At 55.1% G+C, this 18490-nt stretch overlaps 8 protein-coding genes across 8 annotated transcripts; 3 read left to right on the top strand and 5 right to left on the bottom strand.

Annotated features, from left to right (window-relative positions):
- Positions 1-1050: 1050 nt before the first annotated feature.
- Positions 1051-2992, bottom strand: QBC33DRAFT_182442 (putative golgi to endosome transport protein). Its single transcript, XM_060422457.1, has 4 exons — positions 2759-2992; positions 2669-2700; positions 2525-2604; positions 1051-2461 (listed from the first exon to the last, which is right to left on the bottom strand). The coding sequence occupies exons 1-4, from the start codon at positions 2838-2840 to the stop codon at positions 1075-1077; spliced, it is 1581 nt and encodes a 526-aa protein (XP_060280962.1). The 5' UTR covers positions 2841-2992; the 3' UTR covers positions 1051-1074.
- A 404-nt stretch (positions 2993-3396) lies between these two features.
- On the bottom strand, positions 3397-3995 carry QBC33DRAFT_545865 (uncharacterized protein). Its single transcript, XM_060428605.1, has one exon. The coding sequence runs from the start codon at positions 3657-3659 to the stop codon at positions 3405-3407; it is 255 nt and encodes an 84-aa protein (XP_060280961.1). The 5' UTR covers positions 3660-3995; the 3' UTR covers positions 3397-3404.
- A 231-nt stretch (positions 3996-4226) lies between these two features.
- QBC33DRAFT_580027 (cyclophilin-like domain-containing protein) lies at positions 4227-5458 on the top strand (the record flags this gene model as incomplete). The annotated part of the gene is made up of 5 exons (XM_060431176.1): positions 4227-4420; positions 4488-4555; positions 4812-4981; positions 5069-5175; positions 5272-5458. 5 exons carry the CDS (start codon positions 4227-4229, stop codon positions 5456-5458), a joined length of 726 nt encoding a protein of 241 aa, XP_060280960.1.
- A 162-nt stretch (positions 5459-5620) lies between these two features.
- Positions 5621-7660, bottom strand: QBC33DRAFT_572115 (DNA-directed RNA polymerase III-like protein). The gene is made up of 2 exons (XM_060430645.1): positions 7152-7660; positions 5621-7045 (listed from the first exon to the last, which is right to left on the bottom strand). The coding sequence occupies exons 1-2, from the start codon at positions 7424-7426 to the stop codon at positions 6055-6057; spliced, it is 1266 nt and encodes a 421-aa protein (XP_060280959.1). The 5' UTR covers positions 7427-7660; the 3' UTR covers positions 5621-6054.
- Positions 7661-8767: 1107 nt separating this feature from the next.
- Positions 8768-10678, bottom strand: QBC33DRAFT_545850 (S-adenosyl-L-methionine-dependent methyltransferase). The gene is made up of 10 exons (XM_060428604.1): positions 10595-10678; positions 10444-10488; positions 10281-10374; positions 10176-10198; positions 10090-10108; positions 9899-10021; positions 9785-9845; positions 9594-9731; positions 9090-9509; positions 8768-9023 (listed from the first exon to the last, which is right to left on the bottom strand). Exons 1-10 carry the CDS (start codon positions 10622-10624, stop codon positions 8966-8968), a joined length of 1011 nt encoding a protein of 336 aa, XP_060280958.1. The 5' UTR covers positions 10625-10678; the 3' UTR covers positions 8768-8965.
- Positions 10679-12002: 1324 nt separating this feature from the next.
- Positions 12003-12996, bottom strand: QBC33DRAFT_580023 (uncharacterized protein; the record flags this gene model as incomplete). Its single annotated transcript, XM_060431175.1, has 5 exons — positions 12003-12143; positions 12209-12233; positions 12267-12349; positions 12398-12815; positions 12959-12996. 5 exons carry the CDS (start codon positions 12994-12996, stop codon positions 12003-12005), a joined length of 705 nt encoding a protein of 234 aa, XP_060280957.1.
- Positions 12997-13218: 222 nt separating this feature from the next.
- QBC33DRAFT_612799 (SET domain-containing protein) lies at positions 13219-16242 on the top strand. Its single transcript, XM_060432511.1, has 3 exons — positions 13219-13871; positions 13925-14331; positions 14402-16242. The coding sequence occupies exons 1-3, from the start codon at positions 13686-13688 to the stop codon at positions 15915-15917; spliced, it is 2109 nt and encodes a 702-aa protein (XP_060280956.1). The 5' UTR covers positions 13219-13685; the 3' UTR covers positions 15918-16242.
- Positions 16243-17661: 1419 nt separating this feature from the next.
- QBC33DRAFT_561423 (uncharacterized protein) lies at positions 17662-18113 on the top strand (the record flags this gene model as incomplete). Its single annotated transcript, XM_060430133.1, has 2 exons — positions 17662-17924; positions 17987-18113. 2 exons carry the CDS (start codon positions 17662-17664, stop codon positions 18111-18113), a joined length of 390 nt encoding a protein of 129 aa, XP_060280955.1.
- Between the last annotated feature and the right edge of the window lie 377 nt (positions 18114-18490).

Genomic DNA, 18490 nt, shown 5'->3' with positions numbered 1-18490 from the left:
TTGGACGAGGTGCATTGGAGCATCGGAAATTAAATCGGGTACGTACCTAAGAATAGGCGCGAGGGGTTGCCAGATCATCGTACGGATACACAACAGGATGATCTTCCTTGCTCGAAGCTGAGCAGGCTTCGAGATTGAACTTGCGATTGTCTTTCGAGAAATGGAGTGGTTGGCAGAGAGACGACAACGACCGCGAGACTAAAGCCAAAAAAAGAAAGAGTACAGAGCTCTAGGCTGGTCGACGGGTCGATCAGATGAAACAGACAATGGACGACCGAGGGCCGGCTGACTGGGCCGCAGGGAGACGGCGAGGATTTGTTGCGGGATCAAGCCGGCCCAGTCGTCTGGTGCTAACGCGATTTCTTTCAGCGTCTGGGTGCTTTTTTCAGGCTTGAAATCTGACCTGTTTAGGCCAGGCTGCAGGTTGGATACATCCAGTGACCTACCTGCTTGACCACCTATCTATTGTCATTGCGACTGTCCTTGACCGAGGCTGTGCTCTACGTCCGGTTCCACTAGTTGAAAGAGTTGTGTGATGGGATAGAATGGATTGTGCGACTTTCGTAGCCCGAGCGTAGCCCGAGAGGAGTTGTGCGTGCGAAGAATAGCAAGGATCAGCTTGGAAACTATTCTGCTATTCTGTTTCTGGGCGAGAGCGAGTGTCGCGAGGAAGTAACGAATGGCGACGACGGCGAAAATGCTGTCGCAAACCAAAGAGCAGTTTTATACATATTCACGTGTTTTCGTGCCATCCTGTCTGGGTGCGTTTCTTTTCTCGCTGCTACTCCTTGTCCCCATCTACCGCAAGTCGGGGTTGATGGAGCCATATGCTGCCCGCCCCTGCGTGCCACCTGCATTCCCGCGCCGTATCATCCTGTACATGCAGACAAACAGATCTCTCAACATCCATCGCTCCCCCGGTGCTGTGCCTCATAGACCAACAGGCATTTTTCGCTGCCGTGATACGCCAGTCTTGTTACAAACCACGGCCTGCCCTCCCCCCCCGCCCCCCACCGACCACATGTGAAGCAGGCCACACGCCACCCCCGAAGCCCGATTGGGCGCGCTGCGCTCTTATCCTAGGAGATCATCAAGCCCGTTGCTCGAGCCACCCATTGGCTTGCCGCCAGCAGCCGGCTTCGGAGTCGACGAGGACGACGCCGGCGCCCCCCAGATGCCGGCGCTGCTCTTCTCCCTCGCTAGCTGGCCCATAGCGGGTCCGGACCCCTGTGTGCCCGTCTTCTTAGCTCCCACGCCGGCCTGCATCCACAGGGCGCCAAAGGCGTCGCCCTTGGGGGCGGGTCTGGCGGCGGCCGGGGCAGCAGCAGGCTTGGCTCCGCCGAGGGACGACGGGATCGATTGCTGCGATCCCAGGACTGGCACGGACTGGAAGTAGTTCGGTGCCGATGCTTGGTATCCGGCCGGCTTGAGTGGCTGTGAGGAGGATGTCGGGCTTGCCATGAGAGGAGCGTTGAAGGCGGAGTAGTTGGGGCCGGCCGAGCTCGCGGGAGGGGAGATGGACGACAGCCCGACCATGTTGCCCAGGTCTGCCTGCTTCGGGGCCGACACTGGCTGAGGGGCGGCAAATTGGGCGCCAGATGCCGTGGACGTGAAGGGGGGAGGGGCGAGCGGACTTGCCATGGAGTACTGAGGAGCCGCGGTCTGGGTCGACGGGGTTGCGGATTGGAAGTCGTCAAACTCGTCGTCGTCTGCGGGCGTGCTCAGAGATGCGAGGCCTGAGCCATTCGACGGGGCCGCTGCGGGCACCGCAGGGATGGAAGGCGCTGCCGGCTCGTCAAAGGAGAAGAGGTCTACTTCGGGCTCCTTCTTCTTTGGAGGCTCCGTCGTCTTCTTCACTCCTGCCCTCTCGACCGTCCGCTTGGCTCGAGGCGGGCCTGGGGAAGCTCCGGGGCGCTCGCCCTCGTCAAATTCGTCGTACTCTTCGAACCTGTCCGCGCCCCCCCGCGCTTGGCCGTCTCGGAAATCGCTGGATTGTCCACCGAAACCGCCCCCGTCTCCATAGACGCCGCCCGAGTAGCCCCCATACCCAGAGTTATCGCCATATCCACCACCCGACTCGCTCCCGAATCCGCCGAAGCGGCTGCTCCCGGAGAAGCCCCCGCCTATGCCGCCCTCGACGCCGGTGTACTTCGCCTTGTTTGATCGGGCCTTCTTGCGCTCCGCGCGGATGCGGTCGACGTCGCTCAGCAGATCGGAGAGTTCCTTGGCGCGATTCCTGACGTTGACACCCTGATCCTTCCCGTTCTGGTCGATAAAATGGAACTGGCGCAGCATCTTCAATAGGGTGAGGTGGGATCGGGCATCGTCGATGACTCGCTCTGAACCGTGCTTAATCAGGAACTCGAGCAGCTGAAGCGCCTTGTAAATCTGCCTCCACTCCTCGGCCGCCTTCTCGGTGAACCGTCGGTAGATCATGGGCATGATCTCGTTTAGGGTTTGGCTGTGGTGGTTGGGCAGTTAGCGTTACCATCCCCTCGCAAGGCGAGACATGCAAGAGGCATACTAGCTAAATGTGCCATTGGCAATTTCTTGCATCAATGTTGACGACGCCCCCCAAGGTTCGTTGTTTGTTGCTTCCCGTACCTGTGGATTCGGTGTCAGCCCTGGGCCCGGTCTTCCCGTCGGGTTTTGGGGTAGTCTATCCAACCTTCGCCTCCATCTCGGTGTAGTTCATGACAGCTGCGACGATCGGTTGTCAGCGCGAGGAGCGTGGTAGAAAGCGCGGAAGGAGACGTACCATTTTGGACCTTCCGTACGCCTGCCTTGAGGTCGTAGAGCGTCAGGTTGGAGACGGCGTCTTTCAAGTTGTTCAAGTCCATCTTGAAAAAGTTGCGTTCTGCTGAGGAAACCGAGCGTTTCGGCCAAGGTAGGAAATGATTAGCTGATTCGCAGGGTTTATGTCTTCTAGAGTTCCACGAGTTTTCAAGGCAAAGGGGCCTGATGAAGCTGCTGCCGTCTGGACAGGTCGGGTTTCCTAAATGCCAAGAGGTTTCGGCTCGATCTCTCAAAGTTGTCAGGGTGGCACAGGTCACCTCCTGATTCGGCAGGTCATCTCTTGAATCACGTGACGATACTGTCTGACTTTGCCGTCATTGAGGTTCTGAGGAGGTCAAGTTTTGGGTCAATGATTGTCACTGGCTTAGAGATACGGATACAAATAGTCCAATTGATAAAGTGTAGTGCGTATTGTATATCTGTGTCTTGTTGTCAATGTAGGAGGCGATTACACGGGCAGTTACGAATAGGGGGTAGTTATTGGTGCCTCAGGCCAGAACGCCCAAGCTAAAACTTTTGACAAGCTCAATCTCCGTGTCAAGGAGATCTGCCAACGTTCAACATTCCTACTGCCTCTGACTTCATTTCGACTTGTATTTTCAATTGTACTATATCCGAACTCTCCAGAGCTTCAGTTCTAAAGGTACGTGGTCTATCCATTCTGACTCTATCTCCACCATCTGGGCCCTTTGGCAGTTTCCAGCTGTGCCTTGGATACTCCCTTTTGCGAAGCATTGCATATTACAGCAAGGATGTAAAGGTTGCATGCAGCTCCTGGGTTGTTTCCCACCGACCTTGGACAACTTGTCTTGCAGGGCAGTCAAGCTTGATGGCAGTTGCAACAACCATATGATTATCCCCATCCCTCAACCCGAAGCTCCGAAGGGCCGAGGGTGTGACAGGTGGAGGTGGAGCTTATGGTTGCGGTAAAATCTTGCTGGACTTGCAAACTTGCAGTAGACATGCCCTGCGTCGAATGTCGTCAGACTTGGCCTGCCCAATTGGCGTACAGCATCCTGCATTGTGCTTCGCGCACCTGGATGGCAGACCAGCCGTCGACAGCTGCAGAGCAAATCTGTGAGATTCACACTTCACAACACAAGACAAGCATCATGGTTTAACCACCAAGAGCGCTGCCATTGGTTGGTGAAAAACAAGAGCCAAACCTGTCTTTGAGCAGAGCCAGCTGCCAGTTGATGGAAGGGGGACGCTTCTTCCTTGGGCTATTCAGCTGCCCTTTGCTTAAGCCCATTAGCTAAGCCCTGAGCCTGTTTGTAGCTCTTGGCAGCTTGGATTCACTATTCCCCTCATCCTCACGTGATTGAGCTTTTGCCCACAGAACTGCGCCTCCACGCCCCCACTCCCGGAATCAATCCAGCACGCTGAGTGGCTGAAATTGCTAACATTATTTACCCCTCCAGAGCGTAAAAATGAGACCCAGCATCCTCCGACCCCTCCTACCCCGCCAAAACTGCTTGGTTTCATCAGCAGTGCCTCGATCCACCTTCTCTCAGCTTCTTCCAACAACAACACCTTGCTCGAGATCTTCAGCACCTTTGCAATCTTCCTTCGGACTATCTGCACGATTCATCTCATCATCACCAATCCTCAACATGTCTAAAGTGTAAGCATTGATCTTCTCCTTCACCCCGACTTTCTCGCCAGTCTTTGCTAAATTTCTCACCTTGCAGCTTCTTCGACGTAACTTGGGAGGGCCCTGTCCTGGATGCCAGCGGTCGCCCGACCAGGGACATCAAGGGTAAGCAGCTTCTTGGACCTCTATCATCACGCCATCATCCTCAATCCATCAAAAGAAGACATGTCCTTGTCCACTTCACCCGTCACTCCAACGTGTCTGAAAAGATTCCCCTCATCCCATCACCTCGCCGAGCTCTTTGGGAATCGAGCTTCCAGCAATGACCCCACTCGATTGTTTTGATTCACCGTCCGAAAACTCTGCAAACGCAACCCCGCATCAACAATTCCATCAATGTAGTAGCTAATATCTATTTTAGAGCAGAGCGGACGGATTAACTTCACCCTCTACGACGACGTCGTCCCCAAGACCACCGAGAACTTCCGCGCCCTCTGCACTGGAGAGAAGGGCTTCGGCTACAAGGGCTCTGCCTTCCACCGCATCATCCCTGACTTCATGCTCCAGGGTGGTGACTTCACTCGCGGCAACGTAAGACCTTGTCCATTAAGCTCCTGCCTTTCTATGGGAAGGCATAGGTTGTACTCGTGCAGTAGTAGGTATTGACATTATCTGCAGGGCACCGGTGGCAAGTCCATCTATGGCGAGAAGTTCGCCGATGAGAACTTCACGAAGCGCCACGTCCGCCCCGGCCTTCTGTCCATGGCCAATGCTGGTCCCAACACGTAAGTTGATGATGCCTCATCCATGTTCTCTTGCCCGTTTTGCCCGCCACCTGGGCTCGAATCTTTGCACCTGACTAACATGGATGATTCATGAAGCAATGGCTCTCAATTCTTCATCACCACCGTCAAGACCTCTTGGCTCGATGGCCGCCACGTCGTCTTCGGCGAAGTTGCTGACGACGAGTCGATGAGAGTCGTCCAGGCTCTCGAGACTACCGGCTCGAAGTCTGGCACCATCAGCTACGCCAAGAAGCCTACCATTGTTGACTGCGGTCAGCTCTAAGTGGTAGTTTCAAGACTTGAAGCTGTCTGCTGTCCATGCCTTCCGATTGGACTACGGCTTTCACGATATGGGATGGTTGGGTGACTGATCATGGTGGCATACCTTCAAGTATACTAGTCATTAGATAGTCGACCGAAAAGCACTGCACTCATTGCCTCCTATCATGCTAAATTCTGGATGTGGAATGAATGCGTAGCTCTTTTTGCCCCGGCCCAGCCCAGCCTAAATGACACCTCCGGGAATCACCATCACGCCAAGGACCGTCCAAAAGGATGATGAATCGTCTTCGTTCGCAGTAGCCTTGCTTGGCCGCTTCTACACCAAAGGGGGGGGGGGTATGTATAAAGTATAATACACCAGATGCAATGCCATTTCAGGAGTCAGCCGCCAGCAATGACTACTCGTTCACCCGTATTAACGCCTCGTCAACATGTTCAACTTTTCCTTCCCAACCTCGAGCGCCGATGCCATGAAATATCAGCAAAAACTAGTATCAGTCCTCCGCACAGGGGCTTAGATCCGTACCAGGAGCCTCTCCGCCATCATTTCCTCCCCGGGACCATTTCCTCCCAGGTTGACCCACCAAGCAAGCATCTTCAATCCAGGCCCAACCACCGCTGGAAGTAGACGCAGTTAGTCGGGTTGACCGGCCCCCCCTCCTCGCACAGGTCGAAGACGGGGCACCTTCCGCACGGCGCCTCGACGAGGGCGTTGGAGAGTGGCTCTATGCCGAGGGCCGGGCGGGGCGGGACGTCGGCAGCGCCGTCGTCGCCGGGCCTGGGGCCCTGACCAGGGCGGGCGACGGGGTCCTGCCTCGCGATGCGGGTGGCGCGGTAGCCCTGGCGGCGGCCGACCAGGATGGGCTCGAGCAGGCCGTCGAAGACGAGGACGTCGACGAGCTGCTGCACGTCGCTCTCCGACAGGGTCGTGTTGTTGGTGATCTGCATGTCGCTGATGAACTGCGCGATCTCGCGGATCGTCGGGTACCGCATGTAGCCCGCCGGGTAGGGCTGGAAGGCGTCCTTCCGGGGGTGGTGCTGGGCCTGGCGGGTGGGGGCGGGGGCGGGTGTGCCCGCCGCTGGCGTCGTCGGGGCCGAGGCCGAAGTCCCCGCCGCGTGCGTGCCGTTGGCGCTGGGCCCGCCGCCGCCGGCCTCGTCCGAGATCTCGGTCGCGGCGCGCTTCTTGCCCTTGGGGCCGGCGCCGGGCTCGCCCTTGACGACGCCCTTCCGGGGCGCCCTGGAGCCCTCCCGGAAGTGGGCGCTCTTGAGTTTGACGAAGTTGAAGACGACGACCTCGAGCTCGGTGATGAAGGCCTCGTCCAGGTTGTTGTCCGTGTACCAGGCGCCGCCGGTGGCGCGCTCGGACGGCCGCAGGTCGGCGCGGATGTACATCTTCTTGTTGGGGTGCTCGACGCTCTTCATGTCCGTGATGTACCCCTTGCTCTCGAGGTGCTTGATGCACTGCTTGAGGACGGACTCGTGCATCTTGAGTTTGGCCTTGAGCGTCCGGCTCCAGATGCCGTCAGAGGAGGCCTCGTCGATCAGCGTGTAGACCATGACGGCTTCGTTATTCGGGAGGGCTCGGTATCTAGAGAGAGGACGGAGGCGATTAGCATTACAACACGATCGAAGTAGGAAGACGAGAGGGGGGGGCTGTGCGGGAGGTATGGAGGGATAGGATGGAGTTAACGTACTTCCTGGCATCTTCCTTGCTACGCCATCTCCATGCGAGCCCTGAACGCCCATCGTTGGTGCTCACGAGGAGATAGTCGTCGCAGAGACGTTGGACCACTCGGAGCAGAAGGATGATGTCGTCGTTTGGGATGATGTTGAGGTCGATGAGGTCCTTCTGGTTGTAGAGACGCTCGTTGCTGCCATGTTGCTGCATCTCATCGTACAGAGTCTCCTTCAATACGGCGAGTTTAGCGGCATCGTCGCCGTCCACGGCCGGAGAGGCGAGGCCTGCCATCTTCAGTTCGGCTGGCGTCGAGCCGACTGTAGACTCAACCCAAAACGAGGGGCCAGGTTTCGCGGCAATCCCAGGTCAGTTTTGAGGTATGTAGTTCGATCCAGAAATTTGGCGCTCTCGGGTTGTGAGCGACACTGGGGTTCAAATTAGAGGAAACCCGTCGAACAAGCCGCACTTGAAGAAGGCGGGTTGGGAGTCACAAAACTTTTCAGCCTCGACCTTGCTCCGCATTTCTGGAGCAGGGATTGACTGGGTTAAAAACGCCACCCACAGAGGCAAACCAATTAAATTAGGCTTTCGCGCTGTCTCTGATGGCAAGGCTGAAAACTGCTCTCCAGTTCTTCGACCTGAGCGATTACCTCTGAGGTTCCCTTTTCACTGTTCTTGGTTAGGTAGCTACCCAAATCAACAACTCCACGTTGCCACGTAAAATGTTGGCCTACGTCGACAAGACTAAATTGTCGTGATCCCCGGAAATCAGAGCTTTGATATTGCATACAAAGCTGTGTGTGCCGCACGGACGACTTGTATCTGCTTCTTTCACAGGACAGCTTCGAGGCTAAACTGAAGCTATCGTCAAGTGCCTCTTTCTACACAAACAAAGCCTGGTTGTGGTGTTTTTCAATCTCCTAAGCTACCAATTGCCTATTCTTTTCCCTAAATCTTTTATTTTATAATTATCCTAGTTGTTTCTTTGAGTAAATCTGATGAGCAATATTTCTAACTTCAACAACGTTGCAAGAGCGTAAACATTGTCTGCAACCTTTGAAAGTCATCTAAGCAACGGCATCGGTACAAGTGCGCATGATCCCAGCTTTTCCACAGCTATGAGCTCGGATTCGAAATCCAGCACCTGGAAGTACCTACCGTTCGAGCTAGGGAAACGTGACAATCTCAAAACCACAGCCAGGAGGCTTCCACCTAGTATATCTCGGCGACGTATACGATGATCGCTACCGAGTCGTCCATAAGCTCAGGTTTGGCGGTTTCTCAACCGTCTGGCTTGCTCGAGACGCCCTCACGAACTGGTGAGTTGCCTTGAAGATCATCGCCGATCACGAACCACACCAGCATCGCTGGGTTCCGTCTGTTCTCCGTTGCCAAAGGGCAGTTCTGGGTCGACGGACCAAATGGCCGTTACCTCGGTCACGTCTTGCTGGCTCTGACCTGTTTCATCGAGTTTCGTTCTCTCTATCGCCGGGCTGAAGCTGAACACGGAGGATCTAACCCTCCTTCATCTGGGCCCATTGCGCATGATAGTGTTGAGCACTGCGGGTTTTTAAAGTGCATGCTTAACGCCCTCACAACCTTATTCCATGGCAAAGGTATTTCAGAATTCCGAATCTATCTACAATGCCGTTTATTGACAAATTCTCTGTTCATGCTTTTGTGCTGCCGGTGTCGTAATATGAACATACCCCAAAAAAATTCAGCGCTTCAATATCAAGCTAGATGAAGGAGCCCGTATGTTTTGCAAGGGTACCCCAACGGGCACACGACTGCTCTTCGAATCAACTACCCCGGTTCAAGAGGAACTTGCTACGCCACCCCCTCAGCAGCCTTTGGCGTGTCCGGCTTCTTGCCGTAGCAACAGTACCTGAGAATCAGAAATCAAGTCAGCAAATCGACGACCCAGAAACCGGTGGGTTCCTGCCACACTTACACGGGCCAGTAGGCATGAATCTTCGGATCCCGCAACTCCTTCCTGCTCTGCTCGCACAGCACCATGATCTCCTCCCTGGACATGCCCAAGCCTCGCGAGAACAGCGCCAGCCACATGCCCTCCCAGCCGCCGTCGGTGTTGGCCAGCGACCAGCGGCCGATGGTCTTCATCTTTGGGTTCCGGGGCCAGTGGTTGGTGGGCCACTTGTAGGGGAGGAGCTGGACGTCGGCGAAGCCGGCCTTCTCGAACATGACCTTGTAGTGCTGCGACAGGTTGATGGGGCGGCCCAGCTTGGCGGACGCCTCGATCACCATCTCGGTGACCTTGAGGAGGACGCTGTCGGGCTTCAGGGTGTCGTCGTCGCATCGGATCGGGAAGGAGCCGTCGTGCATCTCGAGGTAGCCGCCGGGCTCGAGGTTGCTTGTGGTGGGTCAGATGGGGATACAGACTTGGTGGAATCGGCGGGGGAATCAGGGGGGAGAAGGGGGAAGAGGGCTTGCATACTCGTAGCACTTCTGGATGATTGACTGCAGGTCGGCGAAGCAGCCGAGCATTGCTCTGCCGTAGATGAAGTCGAACTTATTTGACCAGGTCCAATCCTTTTCCAGGTCGTCTACCTCGAAGGTGCAGTTGGAGGGAACACTAGGCCCTCCCCGTTAGCTTTGTCAAAACAGGCTCCAGGGCAGTTTCCGTACAAGTCTGGCTGGATAGGGCTCAAATCAACCCCAATGACCTCGGCATCGGGGTGGTCGTCGGCTGGCACACGGGTCAGTTGCGGGCAGGTCAAATTCTCGGGGCGGACAACTCACCATATTCCATCGCCCAGACGCCCGTGCCGGTCCCGAGGTCCAAGACGCGCTTGGCGCCGTTCTTCTTGGGGCAGACACACAGGTCGCCATCCCATGTCAGGCGATGGGCATGATGCTGGAGATCTGATTGTTTGGAGGAGTAATCAGGTGGCGAGTCCCCTCAAAGCTGGAAGACACTTGTGCTAACTTACCGAGTCTGTCTTGCTCGGGCTTGAAGGCTGTCAGCGCACTGCATACCGACGCCGGGAGTCACATAGGGGCAAGCGAGCCATCTTACATCGTCATTCGGCAGCCAGTATTCTGTGCCGCAAACCACCTGTCAGCCGACGGTGTTCAGAGTCAAACAAGAGAAGGCCGAGGGTGTCGAGGTGTTGAAACCCACTTCCGGCACTCAGGGAGTGGTATGTGCGTCCGTTTTCCTGACGGAATTCCCGGATGCTATCGGTCAGAGATGTCGCAGACGTCCCTGCCACTGACTGCGAATTTTCCGCGTGTCAGCACCAGCGAAGGGCAGGAATAGCACTCATGGCGGTGGCTCTACCTACATCAAGGGTGGAATGCGCATCGTCGTTAATCTCAAGGTCCGCCTCCTGCAGTCATGATTAGCTCCAGTGACCGAGATGCATTATTAGCGTAGCACTAGGCCCTTTCTAGCCGGGCACGACTCCGTCAACGGATTGCGGTTTTCACACATACAATAGGACGGTTCTGTCCGTTCTCAGCCATGATATTTTTCCTTTTTGCACGCTGCTGTAAGTTGGAAGCAGCAGCAGAAGCGATAATTGCCCAAAAGAAAACTTTCTTTTCTTTGTGGTGGGCGACATGCGCTGGAGATATACCCCTCACGGCCCCTGCACGTTGCCGCCCCGCACCCGCAGCACCCTAGTCTCCTGACGGGACAAGTCGCGGGCTGGACCAACTATCGGGTTACGAATTGGGCATAGAGCCGCATAGTCCGAGTAGCGGCGAGCGGTTTCCGGGCGAACTTGACGCCACATGTATTTGACCGCTGTTGGCATTACATAGTATAATGACCTGTCATATTCTGGGGGAGAGCTACCATGCAGGCGGGCTTGACAGCACATCGCAATGGCATCACTAGGCAGATATGGGTTGACCGGCTAGGGGGGTTTTATGAGACTACCTGACCATCCCTGGATACTCCCCACGTGGCTTGCATGTCAATATCGATTCCACGCTCGACTTGCAGGTGCTGTACATGGATTTAAGCAGGAACACTGCTGAATGAAGTACACCAGGCGGGGAGAGGAACGTGAGGTTCGGCTTTAAGGTTTAGTGCTGAGGCAAAATGAGAATGAGAATTGGTCATCGGATATAACTAAGAGACGAAGGTTGTAGCAGGTTATGCATGCATGGAAAGGAAAAACCAGACTGCTGGCACCTACTACATAAGGCACTTAGGCAGGTACTGGTTAATGGTTGTCGGCTAGGAAACGGTATTCGCTTTGCTCCTCATCAATAGAATCGACAAGCGTTTCCAAATGTTTGAACGTTGCTGTCTGTTTTGGGAGTGATCGACATTAGACTAGTGGTCTGGACAAGTCTTCTTGTTGTAGAAAGGCCCCTTTTGATAATTAGCGGAGTGATCGAACACAAGCAGTAGATACTACATACATGGAATGGCCAATGCTTGAGTTTAAGTGAAGTTGGGGATTAAATGGCGCTGAAGGCGTTCGGCCAAGGGAGCATGTTATGACAAGACTCGCCTCCTTTCCTGTAGAGCTGAAACAACGGTCATTTAATTTCTCTCGAGACACAACGCCTGCTGCCCGATTTAGATTCTAGCTCGAACACTCCCAGCTCAGCTCGCTCTCAAAGCAATCCCACTCTCGCAAAGCACAGTGCTATGCGTATCTCAATATTATTTTGTGTACACTTGTGGTTGTAGGAAGGAGGAGTTCAAGCAGTGTCATGGTGAAGAGAGGGGAAGGATGAGATTCACTGGTCAATTTATCTGTCTCTTTGTGTTATTTACAGTTGCTGGAGATTAAAGTAGAACCGCCGTGTCATTTTTAATGCTCAATTTCTGGCTTATCAACATTATTGCCCCGTGCCGTTCAATAACAATGCGATCTTTTGTAAACTACTTTCTGAGATGCGTCGTAGGCTGAGTGTTGTCTTCGCAGCCAGCGCAATGGACGCCCCAATCAACTGACTGACCTGATGCGCCGAGGTTGGGTGCTGAAATGATACATGAATTGCCAAGGCTCTCTCGTTGTGCGGTCTGGTTGGTGTAATTATCCTCTCATTGAATGCCTGAATAGAATTCTCCGATGCCCTATCAAGCACAACTTGCCGATCAAAGAGCATAATTCTATTCCCCGTCCACTTGCCGCCCACAGTGTACCGTCCAGGTAGGCTGACAATATAGGGCGGATGCTTAAGTTCCCTTCTTGAGCAACCAACATGACTAGGTAACCATATACCTAGCTAACACAGGGAGGGATTCGAGATCCGATATGAACAAAGATAGCATACATGTTTGCAGGTGACGAGGTAGAGATAGCCACCAAAGCGATCGCGGGTTTTACACTTGCTAGAAGAGAGTGTCTGGTAAAGGGTCTTGCAGTCAAAGTAGTCTGCGCGGATGTTAATGATAGAACGAAGCACGTTTGGCCAATGTTTGAACACCATTCCGTATTGATGCAGGGAATCGACGAGGCTCATTGCACGATGGTTTACGCGCCGAAAGGTAGTGAGTGTCGGCAGATCAGGTACAATGAGTATGTGGGGGATAATTTCGAGCGGGAGCACATCGAGTTTGCCCACAGAATGCTGCAGTTGAGTATTATTAGTATAGTGTCGTTTATTGTTGAGAGGACATCGGGTTTCAAGATTGGCATCGTCCAAGGGGTAGCCGACAATTCTTGGCTTGCGATACGTAATATTCTCAGAGCTGGTCTGGCTTGGAATTCACTGTATCCATTACGACGGACAATTTGGGAGCAAGCAAGAGGTTCTCCCAGAATGGGGAGCCTGCCCGATTGCCGACGTAGTAACAGGGGGTGGCCCGTGTACAGTGATCACATGGCAGAGCACAAATCCAGCGGGCCGTCAAATGCTTCCCCAATTGACATACCTACTTAGGTACCTACTGCTCTACTGTGTACAGGCAGGCATCATAATTTGAACCCCCTAGCGGAAAGGGCCGTGTAGCAATATCTCAGCCAGAGTCTCTTAGCCATACCCTCTTAGCCAGTAAGTTGGAGTCTCAGCAGGTGTGTCGGATTAACAGACAAGTCCATGCAAGCCTCCAACTGGAAGCCCGAAATGGTACGGAGGGATGATGGGCCGGGGCGGATGAGGGGATGCGGGGATGCGGGGGCGTGGGCCCCACGCAAAATTAGTATGGGGGAAGTTGGAGATCACTCTGATCATTTGCTTCTGGACATCAAAATCCAGACATGTCGTTTATTGATCACCTGATATTGAGTTACCCGCGTGGCAGCATCCCAAAGCAGCCGCAGCCCAGGAAGGATTACATAGTATATGGACCGGCAATGCAAATTGCTGATGGGCAACTCCCGGGAAACGCATTGCCCAGCACCCCCGCTTAATATGCAGCCGCTGTCTTCAAATCTAGGCTTGCCCGGCCCGGCGGCTCCTCAGCCTCCGAGAATGCCACCTTTCCAAAACCCGGGGCCTTAGTTCGCAACAATGGGGAACAATATTTCCTTCATCATGGTTGGGATTCCTCCTCCTTTAAACCTCCAGCGTGCCAATGTCATAACCCGGCGCGCGGGGAATTGGATTGCGTGCATCGACCATGGCCGAGACGTTGACTGGAAAACTCCCTCCGAGGAGGCTCACGAGAGAGGAGCTCGCGAAGACACACAGGTCCCACCTCAAGAAGCAGGACCTCTCCCCGCTAAATGCTCCCCGTCCCGTCAAGCAGCCGGTGCTTTCAAGAAAGTATGCCGCCTCGACGCGGTCGATCAGAGACCTTGAAATAGTAACCAACCCAGAAGTCCCCCCTCGGCCAACCCTGTTGCTGACAGCACCCAGATACCTCTCACCAAGCTGAGCGTGGAGACCCACCACCGTGGGCAAGGCATCATCGTAAAGGTGATCAGCCCGCCTTTCCTCGGAGCCGGCGCGATCAGTCTCGTCCAAGATGAGTTCGGTAACGCGGACAAGCTGGCCACATACAACCACAGCGACTCGTCCATCCTCTCAGGCGTTCCCGAGGGCTGTGTCGTCGCCGTCAAGGAGCCGTACTACAGGCAAAACGGGAAGGACGACGACTACATGATCTGTGTCGACCACCCGTCCGATGTGATCCTTCTCAGGTTCAACGACCCCATCATCCCGGAACCGTTGCGCATGGGCCCTCTTCTGAAGTCCGCGGATGAGTGGAGGATGATGGGGGACAAGGCCTTTATCGAGCGTGATTTTCCCACCGCAGTATTTTGGTGAGCATGTCTGGGGGCAAGATCCCCGTATTTTCTGACAATTTTCGGCCCGCTAACCCAAAACCTCTAGCTACACTGAGGCCCTAGACGCCAGCGAGGACCAATCCTTCAAGGCCGGCGTGTTCGCAAAGCGCGCCGGCACGAACCTCGTCCTCGGCCGCTACGACGCGGCCAAGGCCGACGCGCTGGAGTCGCGGACCGAAGGCCGCTCGGACTGGAAGGCCCAGTACACGGCCGGCCGCGCCGCCTACGGGCTGTGCGAATACAGCACCGCGCGGGCGCACTTCGAGGCCGCGCTGGAGCTCGACCCCTCGGCCGCGGGCCCCAAGCGGGAGCTGACGCGGTGCCTCGCGCGGGTGCACGAGGAGGCCACGGGCGACTACGACTTCGCCGCCATGGCCGCGTCGCTGTCGCCGACGAACGTGCACGTCGACTGCGCGTCCTTCCTGTCCAACACGCGCGTCGCCGAATCGACGCTGCACGGCAACGGCCTCTTCGCCACCCGCGACCTGCGCGCCGGCGACCTCGTCTTCACCGAGAAGGCCACCTTCATGCCGAACCAGTACGAGCCCGCGCGCGCGTCGGCGGCCCTCTACGCCACGATGGTGCACCAGCTGTACGACAACCCCAGCCTCGCGGCCTCGGTGCTGCCCCTGTACGACGGCGGGCAGGAGCGGTCGGGCGCCGAGGGCGCCGTCGTCGACGGCGTGCCCGTCGTCGACGTGTTCGTGCTCGAGGGCATCCGGACCAAGAACTGCTTCTCCTCGCCGCTTTTGACCCTCGACGACACCAAACCCAGCACCCCGGCGGGCCGCATGGCAAAGGGCCTGTGGGTCCACGCCAGCTACATGAACCACAGCTGCGTGCCCAACACGAACCGCGCCTTCATCGGCGACGTGCTCGTCAGCCGCGCCACGCGCCCCATCGCCGCAGGCGAGGAGCTCTTCCAGTCCTACGTGCCCGTCAAGGCGCTCCCCGAGACGCGGCAGGCGCAGTACCGCGAGGCGTGGGGGTTCGAGTGCCGGTGCCCGCTGTGCGAGGGCGACCGCGCCAGCCCGGCGGCGACGTGGGCGAGGCGCAAGGACGTCCTGACGGGGATCGAGAAGGTGCGCCACAAGAAGCGGCCCGCCCCCGGCGGCCCGGGCGGCAACGGCTTCATCCCGGACACGGCCATCCGCACCGTCGAGCGCCTGCTGAGGCAGCTCGAGGATCTGCACGAGCCGGCCGTGTACGCGCGCCTGCCGCGCCTGACCCTCATCTTCGCGTGCGACTACCTCGTCGAGGCCCACGCGGGAAGGAGGAACCACGCAAAGGTGGTGCGGTTCGGCAGGAAGCTGCTGCGGAACTTTGGCTTCCCCGTCCCGGACGAAGAGGATGGCGCGGAGTGGGACCCCCGCGGCTTGTACACCGACGAGAAGATGACGCCCCTCATGACGATACACGTCGTCAGAGCGCTGAGGACTCTGGATGAGGCATACCGGGCTCTGGGGCAGGCCGAGCTCGCGAGCCGCTGCGACGAGGCGGCTAGGTTTGGGTACATGTTGATCACGGGCTACGAAAGCGACGTGGCCAAGTTGGATGAGTAGGGGGAGGTGATTCATGTTCAGGGTGTACTGGTTCCAAGTTTGGCTGGCGAATTTTCAGTTTGCTCATATAAGTGCGTGCATACGATGTTCACTGCGTGGTTGTTAATTGCCGGTTCCAAATGTTGTAGTTCCCGCCCGGTGATTGCCTCAGAAATATTGGCACCCGGTACTCATATCCTGACTGATTTAGTCCTGCCGTATCTGGGAGGAGATGGGACTTGGACTTGAGTATATAATTGTGCCTTACTCGCCGTTCTAATACCTAGATAGTACTCGTAACATGGACCTCATATAAATAGTAACAACAGAATGGGCGCCGCTTGACAACAGCAAATGCGAAGAACAAATCCTAGAATCAGAAAAAGAACCCTTGCCGATGCCTGTTATAGGGTGCGGCATATCTTTTCGTGGGTTCCGCATCAGATATCCACACACGCATCCGGATTCATCTGAGCCCATTGTCCGCCTCCCTGTCGCTCCATTCCTAACTCACCAAAATCACGCTCTCCAAGCTTGTTTTGCTGATATTCATACTGTACATACCTACATGAGAATTATTATCATCTAATTATCGACGACATTGCGAGGAAGTTGCAGAGAACTACCAGGGCTGTACATAGATTAAACAATTAAACACAGACCCTGGATCTGATTTTTTTTTTTTGATGTCCCGGGCACCTACATTTGGTTGATTGACTGACTGTTTGAAATATCTGATGTAAGTGAGGCTATTCCCGAGCCGGCTGAGCCCACGGTTTAATGTTTGGTAAGAATACGGATATTCTGCACAGGCATAGGTAGTACCTAGTAAGTAAAGGGGCGGTGCGGATTAACTTTAGTCAGGTCTGTCACCAGCTGTGGACCTGGCTTACATCTGTACTCAGGCTAACATTGGATAGAGTTTGCACCCCTGATCGCTGTCGTGGCTCTTTAGTCGCTATAACATCACATACCATGGCTCGCTACCCAGTACCACCCGACATCATGGAGGCTATTGACAAAGCCGACAGCCTTACGCGTTCCCCTGCTCACATAGCTCGCCGAACTGCGAATCGGAAAATGATTGCCCATTTGTCAGAAAGAATCAACACCATCTACGACTCCAATGTCCCATTCTTTACCAAAGACGCAATCAAGGATATCGCACAGCAACTCAACCATCTGACAACTGACTTAAAGTTAGGTGACAAGACCACCTTGACTTTCACTATGCAAGGTCTGGATGGCGTCTGCGTTGATATACCTGTGGAACTTGGGACTGTCGAATCCTACAGAGATGAGCCGGATCTGGACATCGTGTCGTAAGTCCTTCTTAAATCGGTAGGAGATGGATGTCCTGATCCTCGTAGCGGCAGAGTTGCTGTTCGATTTCGACCGGTGGACCATTTAACCTCGGAATCTCGACGATTTGCGGACGAATTTAAACTTGAATACGCCTTTCTCCGTATAGTAGTCGAATGACATCTCGTCCAATTGCACAACGTCACAAAGGAATACGTCCCACAGTATCCTATTTTCCCCTTAGAGGCGGTCCGGAAAACTTTCCAGCAGAAAAGGATCGAGTTAGAGGCCAGCAATCCCGGCCAAGAACTTCTATCGAGACTCGGATCGGCAAATATTCCCAGCGTCAAAAGATCATCGCTTTGGCATGTTTCAATATGTCGGATTGCGAAATGGCAGATCGCAGTGCCGGCCTGCATGCCCTATTCCCATTCTGCGAACCTTTTTCGCCCGGCGCCAAGACATGGCCGAGGACGATATTCTCTGCTTCGCACAAGACCCCCTGTATGAGGACGCGGACAAGACGGTGCTCGCCGAGACGGGAATCTCGGTTCTCGAGAACCCTCTGGCCTTTCTCGAGGTGGACGATACGAGCCTCGTGTTCTCCCTGTCGCCGGAAACACCGGTACGGCAAATCGTGGCTGATATTGCCCTGCCGGCCATCATGATCTGGAACCGCGTCGAAAAGGTCAGGCGAAAGCCAGACTGGGTCGGCCATACGGAGTGGTAGGGTGGGCTCGTTCCAGCCTCTGTGGTGCCGATGTGCTAACGCGATTTGTCTGATCTAGCGAGGATAATATATCGCCAAGGGTGACAGAGATGATCAACAGACATTACGCCGAGCTGGACTTTCCCGAGGACACCCGGCATTTCAGCAGGCATTTGGCTATCTACGTTAGAAGGTCGGATTCTTAAGCAAAGAGACTGCAGGGGTTAAGACAGGCGGCAGGCAGCAGAGAACCGGGTCAAAATGCTTAAGGAAATGACGGGCCTGGCCAGGTAGGTATTGAAGTTGGGGGGCAGGCTGGGATTGTTGGAGGAGGTACGGTTGTCGTAGAAGGACTGAAACAACTTGAACAGTATCTGTACAGGAAAATACGCCAACCAAACATCTTTGACATCCCTCCCCCCAAGACATTATACACTCAGTCTGATACAATACTCATCACAGCACCACAACTCCCTGCAATGAGAGTCCAGCTACAGAACCATCCTACAAGTCAACTCTCACATATCTAGTATCCTGATGTCTCATATTAGCGTAGAACGGCAAATGCGTCAAACGCAGCGAA

The sequence above is a fragment of the Phialemonium atrogriseum genome (genome assembly GCF_030411735.1).
Source record: "Phialemonium atrogriseum strain 8032-3 unplaced genomic scaffold QBC33scaffold_22, whole genome shotgun sequence".
Taxonomy (NCBI): Eukaryota; Fungi; Ascomycota; class Sordariomycetes; order Cephalothecales; family Cephalothecaceae; genus Phialemonium; species Phialemonium atrogriseum.
The sequence above is the reverse complement of the archived record's forward strand: the minus strand, read 5'-3'. Positions and strand labels throughout refer to the sequence as shown.

What these genes read in the sequence shown, in the direction of transcription:
- QBC33DRAFT_182442 (XM_060422457.1), bottom strand. Translation starts at nt 2,840, where the DNA reads ATGGACTTGAACAACTTGAAAGACGCCGTCTCCAACCTGACGCTCTAC. An exon ending in ACACCGAGATGGAGGCGAAG is followed by an intron (nt 2,605 to 2,668) that starts GTTGGATAGACT and finishes CCGAATCCACAG; the next exon opens with GTACGGGAAGCAACAAACAA. An exon ending in GCCAATGGCACATTTAGCTA is followed by an intron (nt 2,462 to 2,524) that starts GTATGCCTCTTG and finishes CAACCACCACAG; the next exon opens with CCAAACCCTAAACGAGATCA.
- QBC33DRAFT_545865 (XM_060428605.1), bottom strand. Translation starts at nt 3,659, where the DNA reads ATGGGGATAATCATATGGTTGTTGCAACTGCCATCAAGCTTGACTGCC.
- QBC33DRAFT_572115 (XM_060430645.1), bottom strand. Translation starts at nt 7,426, where the DNA reads ATGGCAGGCCTCGCCTCTCCGGCCGTGGACGGCGACGATGCCGCTAAA. An exon ending in AGCAAGGAAGATGCCAGGAA is followed by an intron (nt 7,046 to 7,151) that starts GTACGTTAACTC and finishes TCCTCTCTCTAG; the next exon opens with ATACCGAGCCCTCCCGAATA.
- QBC33DRAFT_545850 (XM_060428604.1), bottom strand. Translation starts at nt 10,624, where the DNA reads ATGGCTGAGAACGGACAGAACCGTCCTATT. An exon ending in ATGCGCATTCCACCCTTGAT is followed by an intron (nt 10,375 to 10,443) that starts GTAGGTAGAGCC and finishes GAAAATTCGCAG; the next exon opens with TCAGTGGCAGGGACGTCTGC. An exon ending in ATCATCCAGAAGTGCTACGA is followed by an intron (nt 9,510 to 9,593) that starts GTATGCAAGCCC and finishes ACCCACCACAAG; the next exon opens with CAACCTCGAGCCCGGCGGCT.
- QBC33DRAFT_612799 (XM_060432511.1), top strand. Translation starts at nt 13,686, where the DNA reads ATGGCCGAGACGTTGACTGGAAAACTCCCTCCGAGGAGGCTCACGAGA. An exon ending in CGATCAGAGACCTTGAAATA is followed by an intron (nt 13,872 to 13,924) that starts GTAACCAACCCA and finishes GACAGCACCCAG; the next exon opens with ATACCTCTCACCAAGCTGAG. An exon ending in TTTCCCACCGCAGTATTTTG is followed by an intron (nt 14,332 to 14,401) that starts GTGAGCATGTCT and finishes CAAAACCTCTAG; the next exon opens with CTACACTGAGGCCCTAGACG.